At 40.7% G+C, this 25,740-nt stretch overlaps 3 protein-coding genes across 4 annotated transcripts; 2 read left to right on the top strand and 1 right to left on the bottom strand.

The window, feature by feature from the left end:
* Positions 1-7,897: 7,897 nt before the first annotated feature.
* Positions 7,898-10,467, top strand: ndufa11 (NADH:ubiquinone oxidoreductase subunit A11). Its single transcript, XM_029500692.1, has 4 exons — positions 7,898-8,029; positions 8,715-8,807; positions 9,312-9,434; positions 10,283-10,467. The coding sequence occupies exons 1-4, from the start codon at positions 7,951-7,953 to the stop codon at positions 10,393-10,395; spliced, it is 408 nt and encodes a 135-aa protein (XP_029356552.1). The 5' UTR covers positions 7,898-7,950; the 3' UTR covers positions 10,396-10,467.
* Positions 10,468-11,636: 1,169 nt separating this feature from the next.
* Positions 11,637-20,876, top strand: slc5a9 (solute carrier family 5 member 9). Its single transcript, XM_029499289.1, has 14 exons — positions 11,637-11,749; positions 13,035-13,153; positions 13,294-13,365; positions 14,023-14,127; positions 14,461-14,625; positions 14,733-14,838; positions 15,033-15,113; positions 15,235-15,440; positions 15,788-15,923; positions 16,734-16,841; positions 17,066-17,216; positions 17,873-18,041; positions 18,697-18,912; positions 19,524-20,876. The coding sequence occupies exons 1-14, from the start codon at positions 11,728-11,730 to the stop codon at positions 19,833-19,835; spliced, it is 1,968 nt and encodes a 655-aa protein (XP_029355149.1). The 5' UTR covers positions 11,637-11,727; the 3' UTR covers positions 19,836-20,876.
* Positions 20,782-25,443, bottom strand: rfc4 (replication factor C (activator 1) 4). Of its 2 annotated transcripts, none has more exons than XM_029499291.1 (11): positions 25,300-25,443; positions 24,542-24,669; positions 23,802-23,880; positions 23,312-23,391; positions 23,037-23,156; positions 22,704-22,847; positions 22,498-22,618; positions 22,050-22,175; positions 21,847-21,927; positions 21,554-21,667; positions 20,782-21,248 (listed from the first exon to the last, which is right to left on the bottom strand). In XM_029499291.1, exons 2-11 carry the CDS (start codon positions 24,655-24,657, stop codon positions 21,153-21,155), a joined length of 1,077 nt encoding a protein of 358 aa, XP_029355151.1. In that variant the 5' UTR covers positions 24,658-24,669; positions 25,300-25,443; the 3' UTR covers positions 20,782-21,152. The 2 variants fall into 2 exon arrangements, with proteins under 2 accessions (XP_029355151.1, XP_029355152.1); XM_029499292.1 differs by having other exon boundaries at positions 24,542-24,666.
* Between the last annotated feature and the right edge of the window lie 297 nt (positions 25,444-25,740).

The raw sequence follows: 25,740 nt of genomic DNA, 5'->3' as shown, positions 1-25,740 counted from the left end.
CTGCTCGTTACCGTGCTTACCGGGTTTACCGGCGTCCACGAGCCGAACTGAGGTGAAACGAGACTTAGCTTTAGAGCTAGCTACACTAGCATAAGCTGAGCTAGCTAAAGTCATCCTGCATCTACGACAAGAAGTACTATCATAAAAGGAGGCAGGGGAGGAACTAGACATGGAGCACATCAATCAAGGTGAAAACACAGCAAAACCAGCAGAGACCGGCGTGTTAACCGACTTGGTTCCCCCCAAGTTCCTGTTCCTCTTTACGCCGATTTACTGCTGAGTCGTGCGTAGGTGCTAAGTTACCGTGCGCACTTAAGGAAGAAACGCAAATAGAAAGACAGCTGGCTGATACACACCAGGTAATAATACGACCAAGATGTATGATGTAGAATTAGCCGATCGTTATGGAGAAATAATCCAGGTAGGATGAGGATTATACATCGTGGCCATGTTTTTACCTGGAACACGTACAGAGGTGCTCACGTTACAAAAAAACCCCTTTACAATTAAAAATAATGAACGAGTAATGTCAGATTAGATCAAACTCTTGAAAAATATATTTAAAGACCCAACAGATCAACTTCCTCCTTCCGTAGACATAAGGCAGTAACCAATCAGGTACGAGTTCCAATATTTTCGACCAATCACAAGCGATTACGCTAAAGTCCCAATGACGTACAACTCCCTCACTTCTCAGCGCGACAGCGAACCACTGTTCCGCCGTGCTTTATTTTATATCTATTTATTTTTTATTTGATTTAGCTGCAAAGCTAAATCAAGCTGTAAAGTTAAATCACCCTTGCGGGAGGCAGGTGACACTTTTCTGACGACATCTGCCCATCTCCCTGACAGCTCCGGGTTTTTAAGATTCGGTAGACATAAGGCAGTAACCAATCAGGTGAGAGGAGAACTGCATCATAGAGACATAAAAAAGTAAGAACCTCAACACTCTCAAAATGTTTGCTGATTACATCCAGACGTTGTAACTGAATAATTACAAACCATTTTTTCTGGTTATACGGTATATAATTCTTAGTTTGATGAAAGGATAAGATTAAAGTTAAATCAACATATGGGATTGCAATATTGTGACGTTATGTTGTTTTCACATGGTCTGATAATGAAGAAAATTAAAGGAGCATTACAACATTTTTAAAGGAAAAATACGAAAACAACTACCATCAATATGGCTCTTATATTTACTACAATCATTTTTAATTCTTTATTTGAATTCTTATTTCATCAGTAACAGTACATATTAATGAACTGTTCAGTAAATATGCACAAGATAGCCAGAAGGCCAGTTTCCATTTGCTGTCGCTGGCCAGATGTTACAATAGGCTCCCAAACTGCCTGTAACTGCTGCTGCCATCACCTTGTGTGTAATGCTCACTTTGCTGTGAAGACATACCCACATTTGCACGCTTCAATTTCAAAACAATAAAAATTTTGAAGCAGCCAGGACTCCACAAACTCACACACGCTCACACAAACAGGGAGGCAGAACTCCATAACACCCACTTATAAACAACCAGTGAGTCCGGAGTCTTGATTGCCACTACATTTGTGCAATTTTACACTGAAAATAATGCACAAAATAAAATCGCTCTTGAAACAGTTCGCACAAAATTCATTGTGAGTACAATGTACTCTTTGGGAAAAGTAACCAGTAGCTACAGCTAATGACGTGCCCAACTCTAGCGATTACCCACAATACCATGACACATGACGTCACACACGGCATATTTCCCATCTCCCTGACAGCTCCGGGTTTTTAAGATTCGGTAGACATAAGGCAGTAACCAATCAGGTACGAGTTCCAGTGTTTTCGATCAAAGCCCCAATGAGGTCTACCTGCCTCCCTGGAGGAGTATAAATAGCAGCTGTGAGCTCTCCCCTCTTCACATCTGCCCTCAGGGTTGGAGGTGAACGTCCTGAGACTCTGGGGGACGCTCAGGCTCCGGCCTGAGAGCCACTGACAGCGCCTTTAGGTAAGGGGCGCTGTTGTGGGGGCCTCTGTATCAACTTGGACGATCTGAGGCTCGTCCTGAAAAGCCCCCCAGAAGAACAAGTACAGGGAGGAGTGCGTCGGCGGCCCTGTATTTGGAAGAATCTGGGTGTGTTGCGAACCGGACCAGGCGCCTGGCTGAGCTTTTTAAAGCTCAGTTTAGAACGGTTATTGGATTGTATTGTATTGTATTGCGTTGTATTGTATTGTATTGCGAATAAATAAAGATGGAGGAAAAAAAAACCCAATAAAGATAAAAATAAAGCATGGCGGCACACAATAAAAAAATAAAAACAAAAAGCTCAGTTTAGAATGGTTATTGCATTGTATTGTATTGCGAATAAATAAAGATGGAGGAAAAAAAAAACCATAAAAAAAGAATAAAGATAAAAAATAAAGCATGGCGGCATCGTGGTTCGCGCTGTCGCCACACAGTAAGAAGGTTTCGGGTTCGGTTCCGGCCTGGAGCCTTTCTGTGGAGTCTGCATGTTTCGTCCGGGTACTCCGCTTTCCTCCCACCATTATGCAGCCTGAGTCTGTGTCCCAGAGTAAACACTTATTCACATACGGCTCAACCTCAGTAACAGTAACTTACCAGAGACTTTGGCCAGGATCCACAAGAACAGCAGCAGACCAGGTGAGTAACCAAAGGCAGTAACCAATCTCATGAATCTTTAGTCAAACTATAATACGCTACTGTGAGGAGCAAGGAGATATAAATCATACTGTAAGAGTGGCATCCTGTCAGCCCCTTTTTCATTGTCACAATTTCAAACTTACCCTGGTGTTATGAGTTCATTATTTAATACATTGATCATTTATGTTTTGGAAGTTTATTTGTGTCTCTGTTTTTGTTTGGAAAGATGCCGATCGATCTGTCCAGTCTGTCCGAAGAGGAGCGTCGAGCTCGCTTGAAAAAGAGAGATACCAAGAAGGTTAAGAAACAGACAGCCATCCACTATGAAGATGACTTTACAGTTGACAAATACAGCAAATTCTGGCAAAACAAGTAAGTGGACGTAAAACAGGACCAAGCCAACATCCAGAAAAACCACACCCTTGTGCAAAGCTTCATTTTGTCCATACACAGTCTATTTAAAGTGAGTCCTTCTCATTCCAAAAATAGAGATTCCCCTCCAAAAGCAGGACATGGGCTGAAAAAAGAAATTCTAGTCAAGTGTAAATAACATTGAAGCTGGAAACAGTGTCAATATTAAGTTAATAAATTGTTTTATAGCTGTGTTTCTGTGAGATAAATATCCATCAAATGCAAGAATGTTTTGTACTTTTGCCTTTTTTTTGCTTTTTCACCTCTTTTTTTCATTTCCTTTGAAAGAGTAAAATCTCAAGAAATAACTAGTGCTTCGTGTAGTTGGTTTTGATTGTTTATTGTTTTTCACAAAAACATATTCATCCGAATATGCTCCTTGTCACAGTCCACTCCTCAGTTTCCCCTCTACCTGCCTGCCTTCCTCTCCCAATCAGTATCATTAGACTCACCTGCCACCTGGGTGCCGACACCCAGCCGGCTCTTAACCAGCTCCTCCACACTCACTCTCTGTCAGATTGTCGTTGCTTCATCAACTACTCTGCAGCACTCTTTTCTGGACGGATGGCCTGGTACCTAACCTGCCTTCTGCCCCGGTAACCTGACCTGCCTCCTGCCTTTGGACTTTGCATCTGCTTGCTCCGTGTCAATCTTCCGCCTGCCTGGACTCTTTAAGTTCCTGGACCTTTATTAATTTTTGTAATTCGCTCCCCCCCCTCCATCTTTATTTATGCGTAATACAATACAATACAATCATCATTCTAAAGTGAGCTTTAAAAAGCGTGTCCGTCTTTCCCCCTCCATAAATAAATCATCTCAGTTCTTTTACTGGTCTAGTCTGTGGACGCGTCCTGTCTCTGGTCGTCTGGTCTCGGTCCGTTCCTGGAGAGGGTGCCGTCACCCGTCTGGTCTGGTTCGGCCTAGGTCCTGGGGGGGGCGCCGTATCTGCATTGGCCCAGTCCATTACTCGCAACCAACTAACTCCGTAGACACGTTCAGGTGCCCACACCGGGAATGGACCTTTACATTACATTATACTACATATACATTATACTACATACATTTAGGGGTACATTACATGATACAGTATATTTACATCACATATAGGTATTACAGTCCATTACATCAATTAACCCCGGGGTTACATTACATTACATCATACATTACATCATACACTTACAGCGCTTACCCTAGCCAGGAATCGAACCCCTCCCTCCTGGGGGCGGGGCGGCAGCGCTACCACTGCGCCACCGTGCTGCTGGAGTTGCCGCCCACATTTGCGCTATTTCGCCGTTTCCCGTTTACGTCACCTGCCCTAAAGCCGTGCTGCTCAAGTTTGAAGGCAGAAAAAAAAATCGGTAGATCAGCATCCTCCAGCTGTATTTTTCATTTACAACCCGAACTGGGAAACAGAAATATTATATTTTTTGATTTATTTTTTATTATAAAAATGATAGAAAACTACGTTATTTGTCCTGAGGGACATTTACATGCATCACTCATACAACAGACATACAGAGACATCTTCTGTGTGAAATTAGCCCGGACTGCTCGTTACCGTGCTTACCGGGTTTACCGGCGTCCACGAGCCGAACTGAGGTGAAACGAGACTTAGCTTTAGAGCTAGCTACACTAGCATAAGCTGAGCTAGCTAAAGTCATCCTGCATCTACGACAAGAAGTACTATCATAAAAGGAGGCAGGGGAGGAACTAGACATGGAGCACATCAATCAAGGTGAAAACACAGCAAAACCAGCAGAGACCGGCGTGTTAACCGACTTGGTTCCCCCCAAGTTCCTGTTCCTCTTTACGCCGATTTACTGCTGAGTCGTGCGTAGGTGCTAAGTTACCGTGCGCACTTAAGGAAGAAACGCAAATAGAAAGACAGCTGGCTGATACACACCAGGTAATAATACGACCAAGATGTATGATGTAGAATTAGCCGATCGTTATGGAGAAATAATCCAGGTAGGATGAGGATTATACATCGTGGCCATGTTTTTACCTGGAACACGTACAGAGGTGCTCACGTTACAAAAAAAACCCCTTTACAATTAAAAATAATGAACGAGTAATGTCAGATTAGATCAAACTCTTGAAAAATATATTTAAAGACCCAACAGATCAACTTCCTCCTTCCGTAGACATAAGGCAGTAACCAATCAGGTACGAGTTCCAATATTTTCGACCAATCACAAGCGATTACGCTAAAGTCCCAATGACGTACAACTCCCTCACTTCTCAGCGCGACAGCGAACCACTGTTCCGCCGTGCTTTATTTTATATCTATTTATTTTTTATTTGATTTAGCTGCAAAGCTAAATCAAGCTGTAAAGTTAAATCACCCTTGCGGGAGGCAGGTGACACTTTTCTGACGACATCTGCCCATCTCCCTGACAGCTCCGGGTTTTTAAGATTCGGTAGACATAAGGCAGTAACCAATCAGGTGAGAGGAGAACTGCATCATAGAGACATAAAAAAGTAAGAACCTCAACACTCTCAAAATGTTTGCTGATTACATCCAGACGTTGTAACTGAATAATTACAAACCATTTTTTCTGGTTATACGGTATATAATTCTTAGTTTGATGAAAGGATAAGATTAAAGTTAAATCAACATATGGGATTGCAATATTGTGACGTTATGTTGTTTTCACATGGTCTGATAATGAAGAAAATTAAAGGAGCATTACAACATTTTTAAAGGAAAAATACGAAAACAACTACCATCAATATGGCTCTTATATTTACTACAATCATTTTTAATTCTTTATTTGAATTCTTATTTCATCAGTAACAGTACATATTAATGAACTGTTCAGTAAATATGCACAAGATAGCCAGAAGGCCAGTTTCCATTTGCTGTCGCTGGCCAGATGTTACAATAGGCTCCCAAACTGCCTGTAACTGCTGCTGCCATCACCTTGTGTGTAATGCTCACTTTGCTGTGAAGACATACACACATTTGCACGCTTCAATTTCAAAACAATAAAAATTTTGAAGCAGCCAGGACCCCACAAACTCACACACGCTCACACAAACAGGGAGGCAACTCACAACTCCATAACACCCACTTATAAACAACCAGTGAGTCCGGAGTCTTGATTGCCACTACATTTGTGAAATTTTACACAGAAAATAATGCACAAAATAAAATCGCTCTTGAAACAGTTCGCACAAAATTCATTGTGAGTACAATGTACTCTTTGGGAAAAGTAACCCGTAGCTACAGCTAATGACGTGCCCAACTCTAGCGATTACCCACAATACCATGACACATGACGTCACACACGGCATATTTCCCATCTCCCTGACAGCTCCGGGTTTTTAAGATTCGGTAGACATAAGGCAGTAACCAATCAGGTACGAGTTCCAGTGTTTTCGATCAAAGCCCCAATGAGGTCTACCTGCCTCCCTGGAGGAGTATAAATAGCAGCTGTGAGCTCTCCCCTCTTCACATCTGCCCTCAGGGTTGGAGGTGAACGTCCTGAGACTCTGGGGGACGCTCAGGCTCCGGCCTGAGAGCCACTGACAGCGCCTTTAGGTAAGGGGCGCTGTTGTGGGGGCCTCTGTATCAACTTGGACGATCTGAGGCTCGTCCTGAAAAGCCCCCCAGAAGAACAAGTACAGGGAGGAGTGCGTCGGCGGCCCTGTATTTGGAAGAATCTGGGTGTGTTGCGAACCGGACCAGGCGCCTGGCTGAGCTTTTTAAAGCTCAGTTTAGAACGGTTATTGGATTGTATTGTATTGTATTGCGTTGTATTGTATTGTATTGCGAATAAATAAAGATGGAGGAAAAAAAAAACCCAATAAAGATAAAAATAAAGCATGGCGGCATCGTGGTTCGCACTGTCGCCACACAATAAAAAAATAAAAACAAAAAGCTCAGTTTAGAATGGTTATTGCATTGTATTGTATTGTACAAACTTACTCATAGAGCCTGCAATCCTGCATGAAGCGAAAAGTGACATCTTACCACTCAGATATTGATACGCTGTCCAGTGAAGTGAAGTGCAGGTGCATAATTCCCATTAACGGGTGAGAGAAATAGCTATTATTATGAAAATATATATTTCTATCTTGGACCTGAACTGATTTACTATATTTGTTTCATATTGAGGTTGGCTGTTGGCTTCTGCACGTCACCTGAGGAAATAATTACGCCACACGACTTAAACTGGCATTTTCTGTTTGCCCTTATTAATATTATATTATGACTTTACAATGAATCAAACAGGCCTGCATTAGTTGAAAAAGTAGAATTGCCAGTGTCTTTTTTTTTTCAGAATTCAAAATAATTTGATGTTTGGTGTCAATAAATGGAGAAGAAAAAAGTCAGTCATTTTCTGTTCATACTTTATTTCATAAAGGTAACACACTGTCATAAAGCATAAGTCAAAAGAAACTATATGTATTAGCTTCAATTTAGTGGTCAAATAGTTTTTGTGGCTCCGAGTGGGTTTTAATTTGGTGGAAATGGGCCCAAATGGCTCTTTTAGTGCTAAAGGTTACTGACCCCTGGTGTCGAGTTTGCATGGGTTTCCTCCAGGCACTCCGGCTTCCTCCCACCGTCCAAAGACATCATGTTTGGACTCACTGGTGACTCCAAATTGTCGGGAGGTCTGAGTGTGAGTGTGTTTGTGAACAACAATGAGAGCTTCAATTGGGTTTGATTCTTGTCGGGAGTAACTGAATCAACTACCTACCTGAGTGAATTGATTTTATTTTTTATCTTTCCACTTTATGAACGAGTGACTGCAGCTCCAAACTCCGGTCCGGTAGGTGGCCGTAGAGCATTACAAACTGTCCCAGAAGTCACCTCACACAAAGGGGAGCAACAACACACTTCTCGCGAGAGTCTCGTCCTCCATACTTTGTCCTTGCTCAGTCTGAAATGGGGTACTGGGACGAACCGGAGGGCACGGACTGCGTCGGCAAAACATGGATCACCACCAAACTCGCCGCAGCTCTGGGTAAATATCAGCATTATTGAAAGTGTTCCGACTCGTGTGCACTCCGGATGCTCTCTGATAGCGTTAAACATTTTAGCTGATGCTAACGCTCGTCAGCTAGCAGGCTAACCTCTGGCTGCCTTCAAACAAGATGCGTTCAGTTGACTGCAGAAACTCTCCGATTAGTGAATTTTATTTGATCGAACTGGAGTGCTGTAATTTTGGCAGTATAGCCGACAACGTATCAGTTGACCGACCAGTGGTGCATTTGGTGTCTTTATGAAGGAGACGACGAAGACAACAACTCCTCACACCGGCTCTGGTGTTGTGTAGCTGATTGTTTTCACATCCCAAGTTTGCTGAATTGGAGATGAATCTATTGTACTGGACCCCAACTGAGTTTATTCTCTAAAATAACGTCTATTCTATGCAAAATCTGTCAATCTATGGAAACTTATCAATAAAAATGTAGTGAGTAGTCATCCATATAGATAAATGAACCTGCTGGTTCAAACCCGTTTTGGGACAGTAAATATTTGTGAGAGGGGCTAAGTGGATTTACAATCTGTAGCATAGTACAGCCAGTCCAAGGATTCAGATCAATGCCCTCAATACATACATTTGTTGTAATGACTACAGACAAGTAAACTAACGATAACTAATAATAACTAAATGCTGTAATGTGTGTCTTTGTCTGTGCTTTCAGGCCTTGCTGGTTCAGCCTACCACATTATGGCATTCCAGCCTGACACTGCATTGGAAGCACTGCAGAGGGCAACCAGCACCACTGTTACCTTGGGTATTACTATTAATATTATTATTGTTATCATTATTAGTGCTGTCATTGTTGTCCACCTTTAGCTTTCTGATAGTCTTTTTGTGACACAGTGTGAACCATTAGAGGTGTGGGGTTAGTGTTTAATCCAATAAATTTAGTTATTCCCACAAAGTACTTGCCAATTAAAATACTTGTAGTGAAGCACCTTATGTTATTTAATAAGAAATTCAGAAAGCACCACAAAAAAATCAAATTTTGTGGGGAATTCTGGTTCCCTCTGTTGCTTCTGTGCTGGAATCCACCAGGTTGTGTTTCAAATTCAATGAAATTTTGAATTTGAATTTAATTGTTTTATTTTACATCCAAAGGGTTGGTGTACAGAGTCAGGACCACCAGGTTTTCAAGTCATGTTACAGTTTGTTTCAAATGAGCTTATGTACTGACCTATGGATGCCACACATTTCTCTGGTTGGTTGCATAAAATTGTGTAAGGCTGACATGGATGTCTGTTTGTGTTTGAATCAGCCTCCATGGGAGCCATCTTTAGCATGGCAACATGTCTCACTGCTCAGGCTCGTGAAGCTCCAGATGACCCTCTGAATTACTTCATCGGAGGCTGCGCCTCTGGGATCTTCCTGGGAGCCAAAAGTAAGAATTAATTCTAGCATTGGAAATACTGCATGTTTCTTTTCAAGCCTATTTTTCTTCCACCTCCAGTCTGAAACAATCACCTCTGAGTATGTTTTTAACCTCCAGTTAGTTTTAAAGATAAGAAGAGTGGAGGCTCCTGATAGAATTTCTATATCCTATCCTGTAGTTTTGGGAGTTTTCCTCTCGGCTTAATTTTTACATTAAAATTTGAGGTTAAAGGCAATTTAGTTGTGTGTTGTTTTTTTTGTTTTTTTTTTGGTTTGTTTTTTTTTTTTATGTGAGTGAACCTGCTAAAAGTAGTCGTCAACTGTTTTTGCACTGGTCACTTCAGAGCATTATCATTCCATACACATAGTGGGGACACACACAGATATGTGAGCTGTTTTGGTCTGTGGTTGTGGGCTGCAGCTCACTTTATCGTCCCCATGTTCCGTGTAGCCACTATGTTAGTTGTTTAACAGCACAGTGCTGGGCAGGCTATAGGCGATAATTGCGATAGTCAATAAAGATGCTTGAGAAATCACTCATCTGAAACCAGTATGCTTACATCCAGGTAGAAATAGAGTTTGAGGTCATAGTTCAATGAGCGTTTTCTCTATCTTATGATCACGTCATCTAAATCTTTGAATTCATGATATCTGTTGCTTAGGAAATGGTTCAACACAAAAATAAACTGGAGGCAAAAATTACCATCCAAACAAATACCCCATGGAGACAAAGGGATTTATTTCTAGCAATTAAGTTTATAACTGTTTCATAGCAAATTAAGTGTAAATATTTTTGGTAATACTCCACCCAAATTAAGCTATATTGTCTTCTGTGTATGTGTGTCTGTACATCTTCAGCCCATAGTGCTATAACGGGCACATCAGCGTGTTTGGGTCTGGGAACACTGGCCTTCTTCACAAAAGTGGGCAAGATGGAGGGATGGAGGATAGCTGGACCGCCCAAACTATAAGGAGGAAGATGGCTGTAAGATTTCCTAAATGGTGTACAAAGAATTCATGTAATAAAGTTATTGTGAAAATTACAACATAAACTCTGCATCAGTGATGATTTCATTGCAGTTGTAGAAAATTATATTCAGTTGGTTCCGGGAGTATTAAATAGTGTCATCTTGAATGCATTTATGTGTGAATAGTCGTGCTGGTTAAGAGCATTTCAGTACCGAGTTCTGAGGTAACCAAAGTATTATAGTTTCAGCGCCCTACAATTCAGGCTACATGAACATAATCTGTACATGCATGCGTGGATTTATGACTTAAAACTGAAACCCAATCACATCATGGAAACCTAAAATTAAGTCCATACGGGAGGGGGGCGTTAAATTGATGTTAAATTGAGGGTTAGCCAACAGGAAATAAATTACAAATAGGTAACGGTTGTTGCCGCTGATCTCAGATGCCTGGGTTGTATTTCTCACATTTCAGTAGCAGCATCTTCATTTCAAAGAAGAACCATCTGTCAGAGACGGACAGCAGTTCAGGAGATAAAGACAAAAAATGTACTCAAAGTACTCAAAGGTTCAAAGTCATTCAGTGATGAATCCAATAAAGACCAAATATTTTTATGCTGGATACAACACATTCAACTTTGCATCCAACAGACTTGTGTGTTTTCGGCTGCTAGTGAACACTTGTTGTAAATCACTGGTCTTTGTTCGGTGTCATGTGTACAGCTGCTCACTGAACAGGAATGTGTTGTGTTGGTTTAACACAAAGGGAGCTAATTAGCTGACGTATCTGGTCAGTTACAACCTGTGTATCAGACAGGTAATCATTAAGAGTTCAGCACTACAAACCTTTATTCCTGACTTGGCTGCTGATGATTCCAAAGGACCTTTAGATGCTTCTTTATTGAAGCATTAAATTAATATGCAACTTAATGTTGTAATGACCTTTTAAACAACATGCCAAACTAAAAACCTAACTGTACAACTGACATAAAGGACTAGCATATACCTCTTTGCAATTGCCTTTGAGCATTCCAGCATTGACCAATTAAATGTGTATTCAAACTACATACATTATCTAATGAACTTTTACTGATTTTCTGTATGTTCAGTTTTTGCCAAACCGATTATTACCACTCAGTGAAGTTTGACCATATTGGAAACAAAGTGATTAATAATTAAACTAAAGGCTGTCTTCACACATTCACATACCTCTCCCGTGTTTACCAGCAGGACTGACAAATTCTGTTAGACAGACTGAGAGGAACAAAATAGGTGAAAAGTAGGAAGACTGAGTGTTTGTAAGAAGTCAACAGGATCTGGAAGACTGGAATAAACATGTCCGGCAGCCTCACTACAGGTATGAACCTGCGTTCTCTCAGTTTTATGCCCATAAAATCTGTGTTTGACTGCTTCAACAACAAACTGTACTTTTATGGCAAGTAAAATGCAGATTTTATGTACAGGTGGAAACAGGGATACTGTATACGAGACAAATTCAAAGTGATTAATAATTTGTTTTCTATATCCGAAAACAAATGTTCAACAACATTTACCACCTGTTCTGATGTTATGCATGACCATGAACTTGGAGTTCTTTAAGGAAAGCCCACAAAGCAATGTATAGGCATATGGCCAAGCTAACAATTCACATTTGAAACAGTGGGGAACTTCCGGGATCTGTTTTTCCTAAATCAAGCTTGTTTTTCTTGTGGAATATTCTTCACTCTGATTTTTTTTATTTAACAATAGAGTACACTAATAATACAATGACAGTAATAATGTGATTATAATGTAAGAACACTTCACAAAGTCCATGTTCCTTACTTATTTGGAAACCTGCCCACATGGATCTGTAGTGGTTATTCATTCGCAGTTACTGATTACTGCCTTTAGTACAATAACAACATGTCATAATGATCTGTGTTCTAATCCTAACTGTGATATCTCACCCCTTTTCAAGCTCTTTTTCTCCGTATGCTGTAGTTTACAAGCAGCTTTAATATAATACCCTAACTGAGGCTAAAGGAGCTGAACTTTATTATATTTAAGAACACATTATCGTTCCCACAATGAAAAAAAGCCTTCCTTAGCTGTGCAAGAAAACAGAACTAAATAAGAAGTCACTAATTTCAGTTTTGTTTGTGTAATCTGAAAGTTCTCACCTTCCAGTTTACTATTTCAGCAGCTGTAATCTATTTTCTGATCCAACAGTGTAGTGCTACAAAAGCAAATCGGCCTGAGTGTAAATGTAGTAAATACAGTAAAGACACATAATGTATTAATTATGTTGGAAGGACAGGAGGTTCATAATGTTAAACCAAATGTGACGACGTAGCTCTGATGTAGGTGAATTTACGACGTAGCTTAATTATGCTGTTATATTACAAATGATGCAAAAATGCTCTAAACTGGGTTCTTTGGATTGAGCAGCCTCTTTCCATCCCTCCACCCATTCATTTTCTGCTGCTCATCCAAAGCTGCAGCAGTAGAATGTCAAACAAAACATTCCAGCTGTCTCCCTTCATAGGATCCTTTTTCAGCTCCTCCTGGGGGATCCTGATGTGCTTCCAGGCCACATGAGATTTGCACTTTGCGTTGCTTTTCATACAGTTGGAAATGATGTGTCTGCCTGTTCTGTACAGTCGGCAGCTCCTCTGGGGTCACGACTGCAGCACCTCCCAGCACACGTCTCAGTTTGGATGCTATTGACATCAGTGTGCTTGTGGTCTACTTTATCTTTGTCATGGTGGTTGGAATCTGGGTAAGATGTTTTTTTTACACTCACACCTTCAGCATTGTTGTTAGTATTATTAAAGAATCAGAAATATGCAAAAGTCGATAATATCTTGGAGGAAACCCAATTTGATCTTTTCTTGATCTTTGGCTCTGTCTCTTCTTTAGTCATCAGTACGGGCCAATCGCAGCACTGTAGGGGGATACTTCTTGGCCGGTCGTTCAATGACATGGTGGCCCGTGAGTACCTGTTGTGCCTGATGTCCATATGTTTTATATCCCTCTTACTGTCAACACACTGCTGCATTGCTGCTTTTACCCTTAGCGTAGCATTGTACTGCACCTATATTTTGGAATTCAAAGTGTAGCTTTAGGAACAGCACAAATAACAAAACAGTTATCCATGATAAGGTAGCAAAAAAAGCAGAAAAACTGTGTGCCACGTTCACTTAATAAATGAAAAAGAAAATAGAGACCTTTCTAAACTTGTTGTCTACGTCCATACTTATTCACTGCCCGATAATATGTCACTGAATGGCAAACAGCATGAACTGAGCTACAGTAGCCATTTTTGTCCAGCAGGAGGTGGTGGGGCTGCATTTTACACCCCCGTTCTTTTGCACCTTCTGCACTTCACACTTCATTTCCTCTGGGTCTTACTGGCTGTAGGCATTTCTCACACCTCCTTCTGTTGGTGACATAGTACCACAGTAATCGAATATGTAGTCGAGCAGTGATTCATTTAATGTCACAATGCTAAGAAGATATGACTGAGGCTACATTTGACTGACATTTACATATTTGGAATAAATAACCAATTATTGACTGACTGAGTCATTTGTTTAAGTAAATGTAAACTTGTGTCGTTATTTTTCTATTACACGCATGTGTTTACAGATTGGAGCGTCGCTGATGTCCAGTAATGTGGGCAGCGGGCTGTTTATTGGTTTAGCAGGAACAGGAGCAGCAGGAGGAATTGCTGTTGGAGGATTCGAATGGAATGTAAGACGTGATCTCATACAATATGTGATGTGCAGTGCTGTGGTTTCACAAAACATGGGGTTTAGTCTGATGGCTAAATAGCTCCAATTTTAGTCTCATCAGACCTTCCAGCTCACCTCAGAGTTTTCTGGGCATAAAATTTTATAAAACAGTGTTGCTAAGTATGAAATGATTTCATGCTGATTGCTTGTGATTTACATGAAATCAATTAGACAACCTGTGATGATTCAGCCAAGCATCATTACAGTAAGGTACAGTATTTGTGTAGGCTCAGCCTTTTTGTCTTGCTTTATTTTAAAATTTTGTGGGTAAGATGAGTGTGTGTGTTTGTAGGCGGCATGGGTCCTGGTGGCTCTGGGGTGGATCTTCATTCCTGTCTACATCTCTGCGGGTGTAGCGACCATGCCTGAATATCTGGCCAAGCGCTTTGGAGGCCAGAGAATACGAATTTACATGTCTGTTCTGTCACTCCTCCTCTACATTTTCACCAAAATATCTGTAAGACATTTGCAAGCCCATTTATTCATTTGGCCGATTCTTTTGTGTAAAGTGCCATGTAAGAAAGATACAAACTAAGACTGGGTGTGTGTGTCTTTGTTACCCAGACAGATATCTTCTCAGGGGCTTTGTTCATTCAGGTGTCTTTGGGCTGGGATCTGTATCTGTCCACAGGCATACTGCTGTTGGTCACTGCTGCTTACACTGTGGCAGGTAAACACACACACACACACAGCTCTACATGCTTTTAGATAAATAGGAATCTTCATTTGTTCAATCCAAATTCAGTCATCTGATTTTTAATGTGGTGAATTTTGAGTTATTTTGTGGAGATGTGGAGTAAATCTGTCATCTCACTCAGGTGTAAAAGAATTTGAAACAATGAAGACATAACTGTGTGTGTGTAGGTGGACTGACAGCAGTGATCTACACTGATGCCCTGCAGACTGTGATCATGGTTGGGGGAGCCTTTGCACTAATGTTCATCGGTAAGAGTCACAGAATACTGCTATGTTTTGTATCAGCAATGAGTATCGTAGAATAGAAGAAGAAGAAGAAAAAAAAACCTAATAATTGCAAGTCAAGTTTGTGTTTCTATGCTTTTTGCAGCCTTCTCCAAAGTTGGCTGGTATGAGGGCCTGATGGAACGTTACATGTCAGCAGTTCCCTCAGTGACGGTGGCCAACACCACCTGCCACCTACCTCGTAGTGATGCCTTTCGCATGTTCAGAGACCCGATCTCAGGGGACATACCCTGGCCGGGTCTGGTGTTTGGGCTCACGGTGCTGGCCACATGGGTCTGGTGCACAGATCAGGTGACTTTGCTAAGACACTAAGACACGTAGTTCATGGATTTAAATGTTTTACCAGACATTGTCAACATTTTAAGTGGTTGTCCTTGTGATATCTCATGTGGCGGTTGGGTGTTTAGTGGTGGTCCTTAGAGGATTAAGGAAAGAACATCTAGGTTATGTGAAAAATGAAAGAGCATTTCGGTATTTTATGGTTTTAGGTGAAAAGTTGTGTCCATCTTTAACATGATGGTTCAAACAGCATGTGGAATACACCTTCATGAAAACATCTGAAACTGTTTCTGCGTTAGCTCAGGTTGCCATGACCATTCCCTCTCTCTCCCCCTCCCTGTGCATGTACATGCATGTAGGTTATAGTGCAGAGATCTCTGTCAGCCAAGTCTTTGTCTCATGCCAAAGCAGGCAGTGTGCTGGGAGGCTACCTCAAACTCTTGCCCATGTTCTTCATTGTCATGCCAGGCATGATCAGCCGAGCGCTGTTCCCAGGTCAGTCCCTCTGCCTCTCTGAACTGTCATGTCAGGGGTTCTTTATATTTAATTTCAGACACCATGTGATCACCGCATCATTAAAGCACACAACACCGATGTTTACTTCTACCTGTGACACTGGCAGCCGAGGGAGAGATACAGGGTTTAGCCCTAAAATCAACTAAACGTACATTACTGAGGTCATTGGCTCAGTTTCCTGGTGTAACTGGTGAAGTTGTCACTGTTTATGTGAAACTAACTAAGACAAGTGATGCCTGTAATCTGACTGAACTGCCTTATCATTTCATTTTGAAACACCTGCTGTGCATCAGGGAACAATAATCTGGACCTGGAGGGGCAAGTCAGGCATCCTGTGACTCCCACACCGTCCTATCATGATTGTTTACCAGGGACAAGGCAGTGACACTGATGCTGTTTGGCTTCAGACATTTTTTTTTATCTCCTGAAAATATAGAATACTATAAACCTGCACAAACCAACATGATCCATTTAGCTGCTCATGTGTTTGTGCTACCCTTAAAACTGTATGCGCCTAACTGCAGCCTGTATGCTGAGAAAGTTTTTTTTATTTATCTGTGTTTTTGTTGTTTGTTTGCTTTTTTGCGTAACAAAGTTGCTGTTGTTTTTTTTTTAGATATTGTCAAATTACACACATCTCTTCACACCAAATTGCAATCAAAAAGTGTTTAGTTTTTTTTTTTTTTTTTGTCAGTTTTCATGTAGCCCATAGATTTTGGGATCAATTATGTGCACTGCATGAAGTACAATAACACTTGAACCGACATCACTGTGCTTGTGTGTTTGTAGATGAAATAGGCTGTGTGGCTCCTGAGGTGTGTCAGAGTGTGTGTGGCGCTTCGGTTGGTTGCTCCAACATTGCCTACCCGAAACTAGTGATCGAGCTAATGCCTATGGGTGAGTTTCACACACGTACATGAGTTTTCAGTCCAGCTCCAGTTGGACCACGGTATTCTAAGAAAGCAGTATACATGTTGAGACAGTTTATAGAGAAATCAAATCGCGATGAACTATTGCTGCGTTTTTGACATATTGGACAGTCATACGTTTGGTATTTTGTCATTAACTTCTGTCTTATCAGGGCTGTTCACCTGCGAACGCTGAATGCTTTCTGTGCGCAGGTCTTCGAGGCCTGATGCTGGCAGTGATGTTGGCTGCTCTAATGTCATCTCTGACCTCCATCTTTAACAGCAGCTCCACTCTGTTTACACTGGACCTCTACCACCGATTCAGACCTAAAGCATCAGAGAGGGAGCTCATGATTGTTGGAAGGTAGCGGTGCAAAGATGAACTTACACTTTTTCATAACAAAAGGACCCTCTCACTCTGCACTCCTGCAGTGAGTGTGTGTGTCTAGTTCACTCCGATTTCCACTGACACGGATCACACCACCCCAACAATCTGACAATTTTGTGCTCCCTGCTGCTTAACACGGAAATCCATTGGATAATGAAAGTCATATTAAAGTCATGGGGGGCTGAAGTCAAATTCAGCTGACATGGCAGGTAGGGCAGGCCTGACATATAGAGACCAAACCAACAGCCATTCACACACACACACACTAATGACCAATGTGGGGGGGGGGGTTAGAGGAATCCCTCGCAGAGAGGATGTGCAAACCTTGCACAGAGAAGCCCAAAAGTTCGAGCCCAGATTACACTTGTAGTGAGGCAATAGTGTTTACCAGGCGAAATCATGGTGATCAGTTATATATAATTTTTTTAAATCATGGACCATTTCATGAATATATTATTACGAAATTCAAAAAATTTAATTAAATTGGATATGATTGATTATAAAAAAAGATGGTGAACATTTTGGGAAATGACTGTCCCTTATTTAGTCCAAAAATCAAAAGCTGTAATTGATGACGATGTTTTTCAGTTTCAGTTTTTGTGGTGACATTAATACTGTGTGTGTATTTTCAGGCTGTTCATCCTGCTCCTGGTGTGTGTCAGTCTGTTGTGGATTCCCATCATCCAAACAGCCAATAGCGGCCAGCTCTTTGATTATATCCAATCAGTGACCAGCTTTCTTGCTCCTCCCATTACTGCTGTCTTTCTAATGGCTATCTTCTGGCCACGTGCCAACGAACAGGTAGGTTTCTCTCTCTCTAACACACACACACACAAACACATACACACAAGTTTAATTCCTCATGAGATTAGGTTTAGTCTCAAAAATTGCCACTGCTCTTTTGATAAAATACAGACTTTTGATAAAATACAAATCTCAACCTTTACACAAGGAGCTGGAAAACTCACAGCCCACTGGCAGCCAGGAGTGTAACTTGTACTGTCATGTTGTGACAATGCTTGTTTGTAGATTATAAATGAACATAAATAAATGTTTTTACACATATGAATGCATTAACCTCATCACGGCTTCTTCTCCTGTGGTGATAATGTGTTAGTTTCTAGTCATTTTGGTGATTTGACTTGACGCAAATGTATTTTTTAAGATTTAGCCTCACTGCTATAGTTGCAGTCTTTTTTCTGCTGCTGAATGTGGTGTATTGCTATTGGTTGTGAAGTTATACTATGTCTTCTGAACAATGCTATGTCTTCAGGACAAACCAAAAGCTACAGTGTGCTGCTATTGGAAAGTTTCAGATTCCGTAGAAGGACTGAAGCTGTTTTTCACAACACAGAGCCACAAGATTGAAAATGCTGAATCTTCCCTTTTTACTTGCCGTTTTTTTGATCAGTTTCATGTGTGTTTGTTTTGAATATTTTGTCTTTATATATCTCAGGGAGCATTCTGGGGTCTGATGTCGGGACTAGTGGTGGGACTGATCCGCATGATTCTGGAGTTCTCCTACTCAGCTCCTTCCTGTGGTCAGCCGGATCGTCGGCCTGCTATCCTGGCCGATGTCCACTACCTGTACTTTGCTCTCATCCTGTTGGCTCTCACCTGCCTCATCATTGCTGCTGTCAGCTTGGCCACACCCCCAATACCTAAAGAAAATGTAAGGAACAGAAAGAGAAGATAACCTCAGCACCTGTATGTTTTTTTCCTTCCCCATTTCAATGAAAAGGTCTATACTTGCCAGGGTTGTGGATTGAGCTCTGGCTCGGAGTGGTCTCATCTAAACTGGGTTAGACAAACAAAAGACACATGCTGGACTCATGCAGTCATGCTTCTAATGTATCATATCTGATTATAATGAAGGCCTTGTGCATAGAAGACTTTAATTACATGACTCAAAGCTGTGGTTTCAGGTTTTATGATACATTTCCAATGTATCATAAAAACTAGATTGTTTCCTATGTTAATCTTTAAAAGAACTGCAGTGGGATAATCATAATTCCAGTTTGCAACACAGACACTTATATTTCAAACTGTACCACTTTGATTTATACCATTTTAATCTTGTTAATGATTCTTTTGAAATGTATCCTGCACTTGTCTGACTGTGTTCTAGCCTCATCTTCCCTTTTGTGATCCTTCCTCAGTCCTTTATGTTATATATTCTTTATTCAAAACAAAAGCAAAGCTGCTGATAGCTGAAAGCACCCACATACTGAACATATACAACTAATATGTTGTATGTTTTATGTTCTTCCTCCTCTTATCCAGCTGCACAGGCTCACCTGGTGGTCCAGACATAGCCAGGAGCCTCGGATTGACCTCACAGGACCTCCAATCACTTCTGACCCAGCGACCTCTGACGTCAGCTCTGACTCTAGCCCTCCGCCAGAGCCCAGGTGGCGGAGAGCTGCTCTGTGGCTCTGTGGTCTGACCGGTCCGAACTCTGGCTCTGCACCACCAGTGAATGAACATGATGGACTGGACTCACTGAAGGAGAATCCTTTCTGGCAGAGAGTCTGCAATGTTAATGCCTTGCTACTGCTGACTGTCAATGTGTTTCTCTGGGGATACTTTTTTTAATGTGCAGGTGTCGTGAACAGCACAACTTAATACAGGTCTGACTGGTGTTCAGGCATCTGCTCCTCTCATGCTGAAAATATTTGATGAAGTGAAAGCTGGCTGGTTGCTGTGGATTTATATTCTGTGCAGCAAACGACTGTTGATTTATAAGTAACTTATCAGTAAAGGTATTTAGTTTGTAATGATTGGGCTTCACTTTAATTTCATCACTGACAGAATCTATAAGTGACTTACAGGTTCTGTTTAAGTTATCAGTTCTTAAAAGAAAAGCTGAGGGGCATTCATTCACTGAGAGTGGTGGTTAAAATTCAAATGCCCTTATAGAGGGAATGGAGATTATTTACTCTCATATTTCCAGAACCCGCTGATGTAAAGTGGTGCGACCGCAGAAGTATTCTCCGAAATCCCTGGTAAGTCACAAGGTCTCATGTGTGGTTGGGATAATTAAGCAAAAGAGGCCTGTGGGAATTCTTTTTTTCTCCACCCCAAGTTAAAATGCCCTCAAATTTCTCTGAATTAGTAATTACTCTTAATGTTGCAGCTGCCCACATTAACGACTAGTTTGATGTATTTATTGCAGGTTGTGCAAAGAAGAGATATAAATGTTTAAGCTTTGAGTATTGAGGGCCATAGACTGGGACGAATACAAATAATCCAACAGAGTCAGTACTTCACATTTTATATCACAGATAAAGCTGTAGTTGTTTTTGTTTGTGCAGAATCAAACCTGAACAGCTGGAACTACACAATTAGTTATCCACAGTTGGAAATCTTTTTTGTGTTATTTCCTCTACGAAAATGACTAAAACACAACCCTGGGCCTGCAGACACTCACACACTCCAGAAAAATGTGGACAACAGCTCTAAGCAACAGAAGTGTCTTTTAAAGCTAAAAGGTATTGATGTGGATATAACTTCAGCTCGTGCTGTAATAATGTAACATGACTTCATTAAACAGATACAGAAATGTATTTATTACTTTCCAAAATTCAAAAAGTACAAATAATTGTTGGTCAGCAGTTACATGAATGAAATAATGAGACGTGGAATTTGATTTATCAGTAAAGGAGATTTTGATGGCATGTTCACATTGTTGTCTCTAATTTACTGAAATGGTCACCATAGAGTAGAGGGAAACAGGAAATAGAGTTTTTGACAGTGAACAACATCACTATCATCTGGTATCCACTGCTAGACACGTGGTCCCAAACTTAAAACTGAACAAACTCAGTTTTTTCCCATGTCTCAATGACACCATTGGTCCTATTAGAAGCAGTTGGCAGTATTCGCTGAGGAGGGGGGTGCTGTTGTGACGTTTTAGCTGTTTTGGGAAGCCTGTTGCATGATGACTGAACAGAGACTCAACATCTGCAGGTACTCATCTGCCCCATCTGCCAGGCACTTACTCACAACCTGAACAAGAGAGAAAAACAAGCTGAAACACTATTCAACTGAGTCAATGTATGACTAGGGAACTTATTTCTTGGGAAACTAGACAGGCTAAAATTAAACCTTTTAATTTCTTCTATCCCCACACTCTTTGGTTTTCCACCAATTACTGACATCTCTATTGAAGTACATTATAGTGAACCTCTTTGTGTTAAGCTCAGTGAGATAGTAAAAGATTCCCACCCCTTCTTGACAGTAAGTAATTTTTCCCTCTCAGCTTCAGGACCACTGGAGTTGCACCGAAATGAACACTTTCTAAAATCACTTACTGCCATTTTCTCTGTGATGGCTGACTTCTCCTTGTCACCCAGGTCCCTCTCTATGATAGACTCATGGAGCTGACTCAGGATCTGCGTAGCTGCGTAGCCATCATCCACCATATTCTGACAGGAGACACTCAATGTGTAAGTATGTGACATACAGGTAAAGACTAGTTTAGTCATTTAATGTATGTTACAGATGAAGCTGTTTTCTATTTATTGTAAGAACTCTTTATTAATTAACATCTTTAATTTTACATCTTGAATATTGCATTTGGAAAAACTGACATATCAGCACCTACCCTGATTGCAACCTCTAGTTTCTCAAATGTTCCTTTGAAGCTGATTTGGAGCAAATTGTCAATCATTTTTGAAGGGACAACCTATAAAACAGAACAACAGAAACACAACGAATAGAATATAGTGAGATTACAAATATGCAACGTGTTTTAATGAAAAAAATAAACCACAAATATATACAACATCATAGAGAAGTATATCTCACCCCAGCTATTTCAATGACTGCTTGCTCTGTGATCTCCTTGTTGCTGTTGAGGCGTGCGGCGCATTGGAGGAAGGTGATTGCTTTCCGCAGGTCTCCTTCAGACACCTTCACCAATGCTGTTATACTCTAAGTAAACAAAAACAATAATTAGACCTCCCTAACACTGGCTGTGCAAAGAAAAAACTGAAGTGAAGTGAACTTGAGACATGTGTCCTAGACTGATGAATAAACAGCTCTTGATGCTAAAGCTGGCGATTTAGAAATAGCAGCACATTTATTGCTGCAAAGACTGTAACATCCTCTTGACCCTCTGCCTAAAAAGATGTATTTAGGTCCCAACTTGATTTGAAACAATTAATTTTCATTGCCATCACGAAACTTTGTCAGAGAAAAGTATCTTTCAGGTCAACATAACAACAACTCAGCCATATCCTTAATTTTGTTTTACCTCTTTGGTGTACTTGAGGTTCTCCTTGTCACAGATTTGCAGCAGGCGCTCTTCTTGGATCTGATTGGCTAGAGGTTTAAAGCGAAACTTGGAACATCTGGAGGTCAGTGGTTCAATAATCCTATAAAACACAGACGTATGGCAAAGCCAGGATCAGTCAAAAAGAAGAATGTAAGCCTGGTGGAAACTGTGTTTGGTGAGCTAACCTGCTGATGTAGTTACAGATAAGACAGAAGCGAGTGGTGCGTGATTCCTTCTCCATGGTCCGTCTGAGTGCAGCCTGAGCTGGTGCTGTCATAGAGTCTGCCTCATCCAGGATGATGATCTTAAAAGGAGGACATGGCTTCCCACTGACACAACAGAAAAACACAGTGAACTTTCAGCAGTTGTTCTGAATTCACTGACAGAAATAGCTGAAAAATTATTCATCATAACATTGAAGGTTCTGCCAAAAAGTAAGACTATTTTCAGTTTAGCTAGTTAGGGAACAGCTTCCATCAGGAAAACTACACCATGTTATTATCTCCATTCTGACTCACTCTGATCGAGTTCCAGCCACAGTGAGCTGGGCAAAGTTCTTGACTTTCTCTCTGACAACCTGGATGCCTCGTTCGTCTGAGGCGTTGAGCTCCAGCACTCTCTGTCTGAACAACTCTGGACTGATTGAGAGACAGTGCAGAAGGAGGAGAGTTATACAAGAGAGAAAATTAAATGAATGAGCAGAAACGTGAATAACTAAATCAAAAAGGGTAACTGTGCTCAAGTGCTGAAGTCTCTGCTTCTTACCCCCACCCTCCATTCACAGATCACTCACCCATAAAGTTCTCTGGCAGCAGCTAGGATGGTGGACGTCTTTCCTGTTCCAGGAGGGCCATAGAAAAGCAAGTTGGGAAGCTGCAATCAAAACATAAACCGCAATGAGACTTTACCCTTTCAACTTTTTTTCAGGACATCACAGAATTAGCTTTTGTTTATGCTGATTTAATTTTGTTACTAAGGCCTTTATTTGTAGGCAACATTACTGCTTATTTTAATAATGATATGAAGATTTTTTTTTTGTATCCACACAAATGTGGAAAGAGGTCCACTGCAGAACTTGCAGAACATATGAAATCTTACACTTAGCATGTAGTCAGTCACTTTTGCACAGTCGGTCTAAACGTGGTTTGCCAGGCATACTTTTTTGCTAATACATATTCTTCCCGTTCTTCAAAGAGTTAAATTTGATTTTAGAGGGAGAAGGGAGAAACTACTCGATCGTGGTCCTAATAAAAATGCATATTAATGTAAAGTCTTATACGTACATCTGCTCCTTCCAGAGACTTCTTCAGCACTGCTACCACCTCCTCCTGAAAGGCAACCTCATCAACTGACTTTGGTCTGCTGGGGTGTGCAAAAATAAAGTCTGTTAATATTTATTTACTCTACATCACTGAACAATTAGACACATTATGATATAACTTTGCAAGGATATCATTCATCCTCACAGATTACACGCACTTAATGGTCATTTCTTTTTTAGGCAAAACTGCACAATATATTGTGATCCAATACAACAGCTCTGCCATTGCATTAGGCTGCAAAATCCATGTAAGAGCTGATGTATTGATGCACTAACTTCTCTACTCTATCTGTAATTATTGCAGTTCAAGTCTGTGTTTTACTCGATTAACTCATCTGAATGCTGACAGTCCATAGGTATATGGGATAAGATTTGTAAGTATATCCAGACTGATGACTGCATTGTGTGCGGTGAGTGTGCATGTGCATTCATTCAAACGAGAGAAGTCAACGGTTTAAAATAGAGTTGGTTCTTTTCTATTTTTCTTTCACTAAGAATTGTGAGATTGCCTTTGATTACTTCTTGTAATGTACACACTACCTACACAAAAAATCTATGTGTAACAAGCTTTAAAAAACAAACAAAAAAAACCCAAAAAAAACAAGTGATTTCTTTTCTTGGTCATATCACCCTATGTAAAAGCTGGTGATCATGGTGGATTCACACAATCCAATAGACACAGCACACACAACACATACTTACTATTTTTCAACCCAAGGAACAGCCTTGGCTTTCTTCTCTGTACTTGGTCCTGCAGCTGTCTTGTCTTTCTGAGGTCTGGCAGTGTGAGCAGTCGCTCCTTTCAAAAATGCCTGCATGTCTCCTGACTTCTGATTTCAGTGAAAACAGCAGCAGAAAAATCCAGGATTGATCAGCATATAAATGCAGTGACAGGTACACAGGTGAACAAATACTACTAAGTTTCATTGACTGTTGGTCATTAGCTTCATTTCAAAGTAATTATATGAGCAGGAGAAAGTGAGAATACAGTCAAAATGTCAGTTTATATTATCAACTCATTCATAAACACAAGTGATTGTCTTCTTGGTGACGTTTAACTCTTAGTGTAGCTCGACCTTATCCAACGAGTTTAACTTTCCAAAAGAAAACATTTGCTACTAATTAGCCGGTTGGTTATTTGTATGGTAGGTGGTGGAGTTAGCATAGCTACTTTAGGTAGAATAAATATAATTTTAATAGGTTTTTTTTAACTAGGTTTGGCAGGATAGCTCTCAATAGCGGGTGTATTTCTCCGCCATGTAAACCGTACCCTGACCGCGAAGCATTAACTTGACAAATATGGATGTAAGATGGTTTAGTTACGATAAAATACAGAGTAGCTAACGTTAAATACCCTGTTAACAGTGGTTAGCTGGTACTGGCCTGTTTACTATGGATTGGCTAATAACATTAGCCAATCGTTTACATGTTGTTACTGCGGATAAAACCGTCGAGCTTACCCTATATATCAGCCGCTTTTAGGACAAGTGCTGAGCTTAAGTATTCTGCGGGCGGCCAATGTTTGATAAAGCCGAACCGATTTTAGTTTGTGTAACGTCGCAGTGTTGGACACTGTCCGGTTGTTGACATGCGTAACAGCGGTGGTGGCGTTTCCCGCTCTGCCTGCAAACACCACTTCCGGTGACGGCTTTCTTGGCCTCCAATCAAATTCCGCTGACGCTTTTCTCACCGTGTGTCCGCGTGTACTATTTTTCTATTTATTTTTTTTGTAAGTAAAGGTTTTCCAATGAGCCTTTCATTTCACATTTAAATAAAAGTTATAAAATCAAAAATGTTGTTCAACTTTATTTCTTTTCATGATACTGATTTCAATAAAACACATTTTCATTGAATCCTTTAAAGGGCTTATTGCAGGTTAAAGACCACTTTGAATCAAAGTT

This window comes from Echeneis naucrates, chromosome 4 (assembly GCF_900963305.1).
Source record: "Echeneis naucrates chromosome 4, fEcheNa1.1, whole genome shotgun sequence".
NCBI lineage: Eukaryota > Metazoa > Chordata > Actinopteri > Carangiformes > Echeneidae > Echeneis > Echeneis naucrates.
The sequence above is the reverse complement of the archived record's forward strand: the minus strand, read 5'-3'. Positions and strand labels throughout refer to the sequence as shown.